This window comes from Pogonomyrmex barbatus, unplaced genomic scaffold, assembly GCF_055798465.1.
Source record: "Pogonomyrmex barbatus isolate J1 unplaced genomic scaffold, ASM5579846v1 scaffold14, whole genome shotgun sequence".
Taxonomy (NCBI): Eukaryota; Metazoa; Arthropoda; class Insecta; order Hymenoptera; family Formicidae; genus Pogonomyrmex; species Pogonomyrmex barbatus.
This window is the reverse complement of record NW_028297110.1, coordinates 4,884,584-4,895,454: the sequence shown is the minus strand read 5'-3', so window position 1 is coordinate 4,895,454 and position 10,871 is coordinate 4,884,584. Positions and strand designations below refer to the sequence as shown.

Here is a 10,871-nt window from a genome sequence, read left to right as displayed (position 1 = left end):
AGATTGAGGGATTCCCGATAATAGCTAATAAATAAGAGCGAGATTATTCTAGTTGCGCTAAAAATGTTACAGTGAGTGTGCAATAAAGGTATTCTTTATCGAGATATCGCATGTCTCGCAGAACGGTTTGTTATTGGCGAAGAAGTGACAGTTCGTGACAATCGACGATAGGATCTTCACGTTCGGGATTTTTCCCAGTCTCCTCGTAAGTAATTAGAATACTTTTATTGTATCTAAAAAAACATGATTATGTTCAATTTCGTGTATATTATACATATATTTATGTATATTTTATAATATATGTATGTAAATTATAATCGTATAAATCCATATATAAACATCGATCAAACATACGTGCATCGATCAAGTACGTTTGAAATTATTAAATCTCCAAACAATAAATTAAGTATAAATATCAACAAAAAATAATGCAAAGAATCTAATAAAAATATATTTATTTAAAAGCGTTTATACAAAGTAATTGTATTAAAATCTCTCTTTTTAAATTATATACATTGTTTTATATTTGTCCTTGCATTGAACGTGTTTTTGATGGAGAGATTTTAATACTAATACATTAAACTCGATTTGAATAAAGCTTTAGTAAAACGAGTTGAATTTTTTGAGTTGAAACGAGTTGTTTATGAATCCTATTCTTTTCTCGATACCGATTATATTGATGCTGATTACCGTCATTTATCAATATCTTGTAGCAAAGAAAACTATCACTTTTCTAGATAAAAAACAGTATTCCATATCTATAGATATAGTATCTTCTTGGAGAAAAAAAAATCAATATAGATTTTCCGGAATCAATGTAGTGTGCGAAAAACAAGAACAGATTTAGTTTTCCATTTATCTTCTTCTGCCACATGGTTTACATCGCGCGTGGTTTACATCGTCTTCAACTATCGACACATCTTCGACTGACATACGGCCACGGGAGCATCGCGAAATTTATATCGGCGACGCTATCGTTTCGTAACGCGAGTGTATTTTCTGTGCCAAACCGAAACTCGAGAGCTTCAACCGGACACGTGATTTCGTAATCCCATTCTTCGTGCGACTCGACGGAATGAGCTCTTATGTCCATTTCTACTCAACTGTAGATTAACTTTAATCACGGATTAACTTGCTTTTCTTGTTTTTCTAACGTGAAAACTTAGAGAAAGGTAAAGAATAAATTTAAACTGAAATTAAAATTAATTTACATTGATAGAAATGGATGTCAGTAAAGCTACGGAGGAAAAATCTTGAATTTTGACGATTAACAACGCATATATTTTAAACTAAATCTGGAAGAGAATTGCTCGTATTATTGCATCGATGGAGGTAAGCGAATTGAAAATCGATGAGTAATATTTAAAAAATCTCCGGATGAGCATGTTACTCGTCGCATAGTTTAATCTCTGAGGACATCAGATGTGATTTGAACTAACTGAGGAAATGTTGACATAAGGAAGTCACAAATGTGACATTTTCAGAAAATCGTCCATCCTATTGAGACGTTTTAAATTCCAACGAAGCCTTCAGAGACCAAATAGATACAGTTTCCTATGCGACATTGGACATCTGACATCTCACTTAACGTTACAGAACTTTTCACAGTCAATATTTATTTTGAGAAGTAATTATCGACTGATATGTGCGTGCAATACTCGTAAATAATTACAAAAATTAACGAATTAAAATTTAAAATTATAAATATAAATATAATTATAATTATAATTATAATATAAATTATATTAAAATTTTTAACCATCAAAATTGAATTTTACGCTCGATAAAATTATTATTATTAGCCACAAGATTTTATTCGACATCACTTGAAAATTTTTATATTTATTTATTTTATAAAATTTAATATAATTTGGTTGTAATAATTTTGTAAATAGTAATTGTGTTTAATCATTTGTGAGATACAAAATCACTTCTTCCTGAGAGATATCCATTTTCGAGGATCCACTCTCGCGGAATCGCCTTTGTTCCAAATCTTCGATTCCTGAGGAAGACCATTCACGACCGAATTAGTCACCAGATAATGAGTAACACAATAAAACATGATCATTTCATGATCGAATTTCGCGGACGCAGCAGAAATCACGACCGTCGAGTGACGACGAGAGAGCTCGTCGACGGCTGTCACGGGTGTAAATCTAAATATATCCATTGCGTGTGTTCTCCCTTGTGGCCTTGCATAATTGTACGAATTGCTACATACAAAACAATATGAATGGGAATACGTGACACTTTTGCATGAGCGATCACCGTTTCGTGTCCACCTGTTGCTGATATTAGAAATAATTTATATGTATATTTATTTGCGTATAAGAGAGTACCTATAAAATTATTAATATTGCGAGACAAATGATTGCTGCATCTGTTTACAAAATGTTGATTTTCATTCAACAAATTGCTCGCTGCGTTTTGAAAGAAACACGTTACTCTGTTCTGCCTTTTAAAAGTACAAATTATGATGCAAAAAACGAGATAAAATGCGTGATACTGCCTTATTTGTGGTTGTTAAAGATATCAATTTTTAGAAGACTATGAGACATTATAACAAAATATATATATACTTTTCCTTAGAGCGAAGTATTATGACAAGAAAATTTAACTGCATTAATTGCATTAATGAAAAAGTACATGATAAATACGAAAATATCCGTAAATGTCTTTTTTTCTAATGGTGACTTTTTAATTCCTGTATCTTTTTATTTTCCTTATCTTTGATAAACAATTAATGAAGATATTTTGTTAAAGTTAGTTAATAGATGAGGATTATGTACATAGATAGCCTAATCAAAATTCACTATTAATGTTTACTTTTACTAGATTAACTTAGTAGATTAATTTTAATCTCGGTTCTTATTTTTATCTTATCTTTATTTAATTCTGAAAATTAAATTAAAAAAAGAGTAAATTAAATTGAGATTAAAGAGAGATTCAATCTGTAAAAATAAATATATATAAGCCAAGCTAAAATAAAGATCTCATGTTTTATTCGAACGACTTCAAATAACATTTAATTAAATTAAATGTTTTTCAGCAATTCTTAATATCAAAACTACACAAAAAGATTTTATAAAAAAGTTTTTATAATTTTTTTTATTAATGTGCAATTCACGGATAATTAATTTTGCTTAAACACTTTTTACGCATCCTTGTATAATTATATAAATACGTCACGAGTGAAAGTGCATTTTTCACACATACAGAGTTCCAAAATTATTCGTTTTTTTCCTACGAATCATAACTTTATTAATAATTATTACATAGAAATGTAAAGTTTACAGAAAATATTTCTATTGATATGACTTTCAAATTAATTATACACTTTATTTGATAGAACCGCCGTTAATTATTAATAAAGTTATGGTTTGAAAGAAAAAAACGGATAATTTTAGAACACTGTGTATTTTTATGTGTACACATTACGAGTTTCCTATAAAATATGGAATCAAGTTCAAGAGAACCGGGAAAAAAAATATTATTTACTTAAATAATATTTTTTTGTACGTTATAAAATGATTCTACCAAATGACAATTCGGATGATATCCGTCGCGTTTTTGTGCGCTGCGATGTAGATTACATATGTACATGATACATATATACTTAATAAACAAAGTTCAGAAGTCAATGTCCGGAATAATCGGAGTCGACTATAAAAATCTTTGCATAAACATATACGTACGAATTGACTGCGGCTGTAAACGCGGTGAGGAAAAGCGGAGCCTCTCGAAGAGCGAAGATGTCATTGCATTACATTGCGGCGTGTTTGCGCGCTATCACTGTAGGCATATTAGGCAATATCAATCATCAGGAGCGTAATTATCTACGGGCGCCTTGGAAGCTTCTTAATATTCGTGAAAGTACTCGCAAAATTCATTCTTTATTCGTGTTGCATTTTCGCTACCAATTATCCTTATGCATTTACAATGTATCTTTATGCATTTATTTATTTTATAAATATTCCAATTCGTGTCGCCATATTTGTCCCGATATTTTGAGCGTCACGTTTAAAGCTAAGTCCAGTCCTGTCGTTATCGACTGGATCCAAGATCTCAACGAGCGTGTTTATCGATGAATCGCTCAGTGCCAGACGAACAGTCATCGTGTTAGGATCTTTCCGTCATCTCCGTCAAAATGAGGTAGTATTTTGTGATATTTATTGTAGTTTAAAGCGACGAACACTGCGTTGAAGAAACGAGTTTAATTTAATTAAATTTACATTGTCTTCTACGTTTAAAAGATGGCATCTAAAAGGACATTTGCAACCATGCTTCGATTATAATTGAAAAATTTTTCAGTGCAATTCTTTCTAGAGCTTTTCCGAATATTCTAGAATTATCCGAATATGACATTATAGACTGTACACAAATTTTATTTTCTTTATATGTGGATTTTATGAAAAGGAGAAAGTATTTAATTGTTATAAAATAAATTATCATTATCAGAATTATCTCCTCGAATATTGATGCTTATTGAGATACACAACCGCTGTATCACATTCAAAATATGTTTAATCACATTCAAAATATGTTTACTCACATTCAAAATATGTTTACTCACATTCAAAATATGTTTATAATATAAATCACATTCCAAAAGTTATTTATAACATTTTTTGTCATTGCTGATAAAAACTGCGATATAATCAGTAGGCATGTTTAAGTAAATGTCAATGTACTTATGTTATGACATAATTTCGCTCGATAGGGTCATTGAGTAAAAAGCGTATAATATAATATTCTGATAATCAAATAAACGACGCTTGTTTTTTACGAGAAACTTAATCGCATTCTCGTTAAGATTAACAGTGGCAATTTTTAGGAAAACAAGTTAAGAAGTTTTGATAATTAAAAAGATAACATTATATAGATAATATTTAATTTGAAAGTTTTTCTTCATAACAATTTTTTTTTTAAACATTTTCATAATTCGAAGAAGAAGAAATAGATAACCTAAGAAATGTAAGAAATATGATAGTATATATGCTTCATTAATTTGCGACGTCGTTGATTTATTTGAGACAATTTGCGATTTTAGAAAGTTTCGTTTTGAATTTTGTCCCTTGAAACGATCACGATATAATCAGGATCACTACTGATGTTTTCTAGCAAATCGCGCAAAAGGATGCCCTCTTATCGGCCCTGGGGCTCGACGGAGGACGGTCGGATAGAATTCGAGTCCTTGACGAACGAGACTCTGGAGGGCGCCCTCAATGTTATACGGAAAAGTTTCTTCCTTTACGAGCCCATATCCGTAGCCGTGGACTTGAAGTCTGAACCGGGAGCACCCGAAGAACTCGAGGAGCTCTGTTTGTTCGCGGCTAAAGATGGCGTTAGCGTGGTAGCCGTCGACATCACCACTAACGAAGTTGTCGGTGTCGCTTTCAATAAAATTCAAGTGAGGGAACAATTTTCTCTTCTATACTTTCAGAAAATATTGAAAAGATTAAGATAAAGATTGTCTACTACGTATTGTATATTTTTATGTATATTTTCAATTTTTTATTTTACTGTATATTTAATATTGATAAGATTATCTACTATGTATATATTATTTTCTAATAATCATAACGTAATCTTAATAATAACGCTAAAGCTCTGCATGCATTTGTATTGTTATATCGAGTATTTCATCAGACCAAATTTTTCAATTTTTTAGCTGTTCAATGGCAGCTCCGAGAAGAACTACTTCGAATGTTTCAGCGAAAACTGCAAGTACAAATCATCGAAGGCTCTGGTGGACTTCATGATAAACATGGATGCACGAGTTAATCTCTTTAAGCATTATAACGTCAATTGTATCCTTGAGCTCATGTTCTTGGCGACTCTGCCCGATCACGGCAAACGAAGAATAGGCGAGTTGTTGACAATTTCATCGTTGGAGCTCGGTAAAGAATTAAGACGCGGTAAAAATGTGAAGACACCCGTGACGATACACGGCAGCGACGAGATGACAAACGCCGATGCAGTACCTGCTTTGCTTTCCTGTATCCCGACATCCAATTACTCCTATCGAATCATGAGAAAACTGCACTTTGACCTGCTATTGGAAGTCTCGTTCGATGAGTTCGAAATCAACGGGAAGAAGTACAGCGAGAAAATAGACCCGGTCCACCAACAGTGTTACTTGATGGCCAAGAGACTCACAATATAGATGACAATTGCACGAATAGTTTCATGCACAAGAAACAAAATTTTTGCTCTGCATTTTATCGTATTTAGAAAGAATATATATTCTTTTAGCGCTAATGGGATATAATCTCTTAGATATAAAATAAAATAATATTTCAAGTCAGTCAAATTAGGTTGTGCATTGCAGAAAGAAAATTATAGCGATACGGACACAGTTCTCTTGTGTAATATATTAAAGATTTATCTTGTATTTATTATTCATGAAACGCGTAAAACAATGTTGGAATGTAGTTTGCTCATTTTTTATTACTAACAAGTCAGTTTTCAGTCAGATATTATTATACACCAAAAGTTTCTAATATTATCTAGTGTCTATTTCTATAGAGAATATTTTTTTCTTATAAATTCGTTTACGATAATGATGTTTTTCTAGAGTAAAAATTTTATGATAAGGAAAATGTGAATTGAAAAGATCGAAAGATATTTTTATAAAAAGACAAATAAAGATTAGATATGTCTAATAATCTTTTTGTATCTTAATATTACATTATGTTTTATTTTATAAATGATAAACACGCGTTTAATTTAATAAAGAATTTCAGAGAATTAGAAGACAACATTTTTTGATATATGTAAGAAACAATTGTACTGACAATGACTGAAAGAAATGATATTATGCATATTATATGTAATTGAAATATATCGCTTTTCGATATTTGCATATAAATGCATCACGGCGGAAATAACATGACATGTTGACATTATTCGAATAATAATAATCAAATAATAATAATAATGTAATTATCAAATCTGTCATCAACAGATATATATATATATATATATATACTGTAACATCACATGCAGTAATGTAATCAAATGTGAAGAATAATATGTTGGTTATCGCGGATATTTCACTCACACGTGATGGCAATAATGATTGAATAAAATTGATCATTTCCTATAATATTATATAATGTATTGTATAAAGTTTTACTATTTTACTATTATATGTACTTATCGAAATCACATAATATCAAGCTTATGAAGTTGCGCAATATTATTCATTAAAGATAAAATACACTGTTGATTGTTCAAATATTTGATGAATCTGTTAAATAAAAAGAGGTTTCTCTCAATAATTTTGCTCTTCCTTTTTCTTTTTTTCAATTAAACAATTATTATTAAATGAGATGTTTAATTAATAATTATTATTTGCGTAGTTAATAAATAATATTGTTTTAGCGAAGCACTTTTCTAAAGCTTTTAAATGATCTATTTGTTACAATTCAGGAATTTCATTTTATGTAATACAAGTATCGTTTAAAAAAACAGAATATTTTATATATATATATATAAAATTAGTTTAGCATTCTATTTATAAAATATTTCAATATACATATTTTAAAACATTTAATTAAATTTTATAAAATTAAATATTATATGTGTATATATATATATATATATAAAACGTGTATTTTTAAAAATATTAAAATTATTTAAAGTATCAAAATAAAATTATAAATAGACTGCTGATGTAATGTCTGACAAATTATAGATCGTACAAAGCGGGCTTTATCCTTCACTTACGAAAGCAGCGATTGTTATGTAAATGCTGCGAAGATCATAACTGTCAGTTAAACAGAATACGAATCAGATGCGTATTTCAGAGAAGTTTCATAGATCAGATCTCATATAATTGGGACCTCGTATCGCATTTCCATTTTCACGAAGATGAAATCTATCAGCGGTAGATAAGACGTAACATTTTCTACGCATTTTATTATATCTATAGTAGAGTGATTGTACTGTGATAACGATAACGAGGAAATCAACGCGTCAGTTTTTAGCGACTCGAATAATCCGGCACAACCTGGCCGGTTATCAAACGCTGCGTGCCGTTACAATAGTGTGATAGTCTGATAATCAAACGGGATATGTACAATGAGGAGCTCGCGATGCAGCTTTTATCTCCCGACAATACCCCAGCGTTCCGCTGGCAGAAGCTACCACTCGCGAATCTCGACTCGGTAAGATCGCACACTTTCGTCTGGTGCTTCAAAGAGTAAAGTTTCGCTTCGCTTGCGTTCCTTTCGTGACCGTTCCCAGTTTAAATCTCCCCTCTGTAGAAAAATTAATATAGGAAATATATATATACCATATCAAACGTGCGTTTCAGGAGTTGCAAAATCTGTCACAAGTTGGAATAGTTGAACATTATAAAAAAGTGTAATAGTGAAACGCTTAGTCTGCAGATATATTTCTGTAACGATTTTTTTTCTTTTACAATTTCTACTTCTATCTTTTAATTAGCAACCGGCAAATGTCCCAAATTAAATTGTTTATACTCAAAAAAATTACGCGCGCGATAAAAGCTTGATTTAAGAATCCGCTTCTTTCTTCAGAAGCGTCAAGAAGCAAATTCGATTAAATAATCTCTTTCCGTTTCTCGCGCTCGTCGAATTCGATACGCGCTTGATAGGAGAAAAAGAGAGCGGTACAGGATGCGCAAGACGGATGTGATAAACTTGCGCGTGTATCGATCAGCTATAGCGATGCCGTAGCGTTTCTTCCAGACGAATCCCCAGGACGCATCATGCCTGTCTGCCTCGGGACCGATCGCACGGGCGCCATCGAGTTCAGGCTCCTCACCGACGACAGAATTGAGGATGCCCTGATCGTGCAACAGCTTTCCATGCGGCAGGAGTGCATCGCGATCGGTGTGGGCATGTACGAGGATTTCGGCGCCTCCGAAGAGATGCAACTGGTCTTCAAGGAGGTCATTAAGGATGGCTGCACGGTGATCGCGATCGATCGATCGGATCGAGTAGTCGCCGTGGCGTTCAACAAGTTGTGTGCAAGTATTAAAAATTACGCGCGGCCTTGAACACCGATTATAAATAATCGATACGAGTCATCGTTTCTTTATTTCTGGCACACATCGCAGATTTTATCTTTGATGACGATCGTCTGGTAAACAAATTGTCATCACAATTCCGTCCGCTTTTGCGTATTAACGATTCGCGTCAATTTTGATTAATTCATAGATTGGTAGATTTATCGAGGTCTTTCAATTATTCAGAAGTGATTGAAGTATTATAGAAAATATCGGCGTTTTTAAAGACGATTAGATAAAGAAGATATTCCGTTTCACTTTTTGCTCTGTAAACAATAAATGCAAAAGATGATTGAAAATGAGAAAGAAAATTAATTGCCGATTTATATTGATCTTCGAAGGAATTTTATTTATATTTTCAGACACCACCTCAGCCCGAGGAAACGGACCCTTTTGCATTTTTTGTAGAAAATAACATCAAGCATCGCTCGTGCCGGGATCTGATTGAATTCATCGACGACGTGAGTTTGTGATTTATATCATTTTATACGGGCTGCAATCAACAATGTCAATAAAAGTGCTCTAGTTTTCCTTTTACCTCATAAAATTCTTTCGCAAATAACGATAAGTTTCGCAGCTATCGCGATTCCTGCCTGTACTATTAATTAATCTTCTAAAGGTTTGCACGTTTTATTTGAAGGACTTTTCGTTACCGTTCTCGATTCTTCTTTCGTATTATCAATCGAATTTGAAATATTCGCTCTAAAACATTAATTTCTTCACTTTTGATATTCCTAAAATTTTAAATCACAGAAAAAAATATAATAAAAATTTAGTTCATCTTCTTTATAAAATTCTTTATAAAATGTATGGTTGGAAAAAAAACGCACTCTTTTTTTCTCTCGCTTTTTCTGAAAAATCCAATCCAGAAAATCACTTTTAATTGCTTAATCTAAGAACTGCATGCAGCAGATTCGAGCGAGCTTATCGCTCGCCAATAATGCTGATTCACATTGCTTTCGTTATCAGATAGAATCGCGAGTAGACGTCTTCCAGAAATATAATGCACGGGGTGCCATGGAAATCTTCTACATAGGCACGCATCCGGAGTGTCAGGACCGCGGGATCGGTCTGGAGATCACCGAAAAAAGTCTCGAGGTCGCACGAGGATTGTGCGCCAGGAAATTGAAGCAGATCTGCGTAACCGACGAAATCGTCAACGAGCACGTGCGACCGGAAGTGGTCTTCGCCGTCGCCGCTTCGACATTCAGCCAACGAATCATGGACAAGCTGAACTTCGAAACGCTTGTCGAGGTACGATATGAAGATTACGTACGCGGTGGCAAGAAGATGTCTGACAGAATAGGTCATCTGCACAAGACGGCCAAGTTAGTCGCTCGTAAGCTCTGATGACGTCACTTTTTTTTTTTTACATAAATCGTTCGCTTTTATATCAAAATAAGAGCGATGTCTAAAACATTAAATATGAAGAAATAGAGAAAGGTTACAGTTTAGTTATGTAGCACGTGTTGCGGAAGAATAATTGGCAGCACGTCATAATACTGTTGATATAATGTTATATTATACAAAATGATATAAATAGTAACGTTACATATGAGCACATTAATCAATTTAACAAGCTAGCATTGAAATTAGCTGCTGAATAATCGATACTGTGGATTGTAAGATATTTATTATATCTATGCATTAAGTAGCGGAAACAACGCTACTGTGTTCACCACTTTGTTAAAAATGTATTGAAAATTGTCTTTCAAATGGTAATTTTAAAAACATTGTTCATTCTTTTGTATAACTCATTTCTTCTGAATATGTAAAATTGCACAAATAGATAGAAGTATAAAAATTGTTATCTCTTCGTTATCTCTCGTATACA

The 10,871-nt window shown here is 32.6% G+C and overlaps 2 protein-coding genes across 4 annotated transcripts; both read left to right on the top strand.

Annotated features, from left to right (window-relative positions):
* The first annotated feature begins 63 nt into the window (after positions 1-63).
* Positions 64-7,283, top strand: LOC105430768 (arylalkylamine N-acetyltransferase 1). Of its 2 annotated transcripts, none has more exons than XM_011644468.3 (3): positions 64-205; positions 5,122-5,410; positions 5,672-7,283. In XM_011644468.3, exons 2-3 carry the CDS (start codon positions 5,138-5,140, stop codon positions 6,164-6,166), a joined length of 768 nt encoding a protein of 255 aa, XP_011642770.2. In that variant the 5' UTR covers positions 64-205; positions 5,122-5,137; the 3' UTR covers positions 6,167-7,283. The 2 variants fall into 2 exon arrangements, with proteins under 2 accessions (XP_011642770.2, XP_011642769.2); XM_011644467.3 differs by lacking the exon at positions 64-205 and adding an exon at positions 4,006-4,152.
* A 557-nt stretch (positions 7,284-7,840) lies between these two features.
* Positions 7,841-10,845, top strand: LOC105430767 (arylalkylamine N-acetyltransferase 1). Of its 2 annotated transcripts, XM_089073222.1 has the most exons (4): positions 7,841-8,171; positions 8,718-8,998; positions 9,400-9,498; positions 10,007-10,845. In XM_089073222.1, exons 2-4 carry the CDS (start codon positions 8,738-8,740, stop codon positions 10,385-10,387), a joined length of 741 nt encoding a protein of 246 aa, XP_088929348.1. In that variant the 5' UTR covers positions 7,841-8,171; positions 8,718-8,737; the 3' UTR covers positions 10,388-10,845. The 2 variants fall into 2 exon arrangements, with proteins under 2 accessions (XP_088929348.1, XP_011642768.2); XM_011644466.3 differs by having other exon boundaries at positions 7,841-8,998.
* The last annotated feature ends 26 nt before the right edge of the window (positions 10,846-10,871 follow it).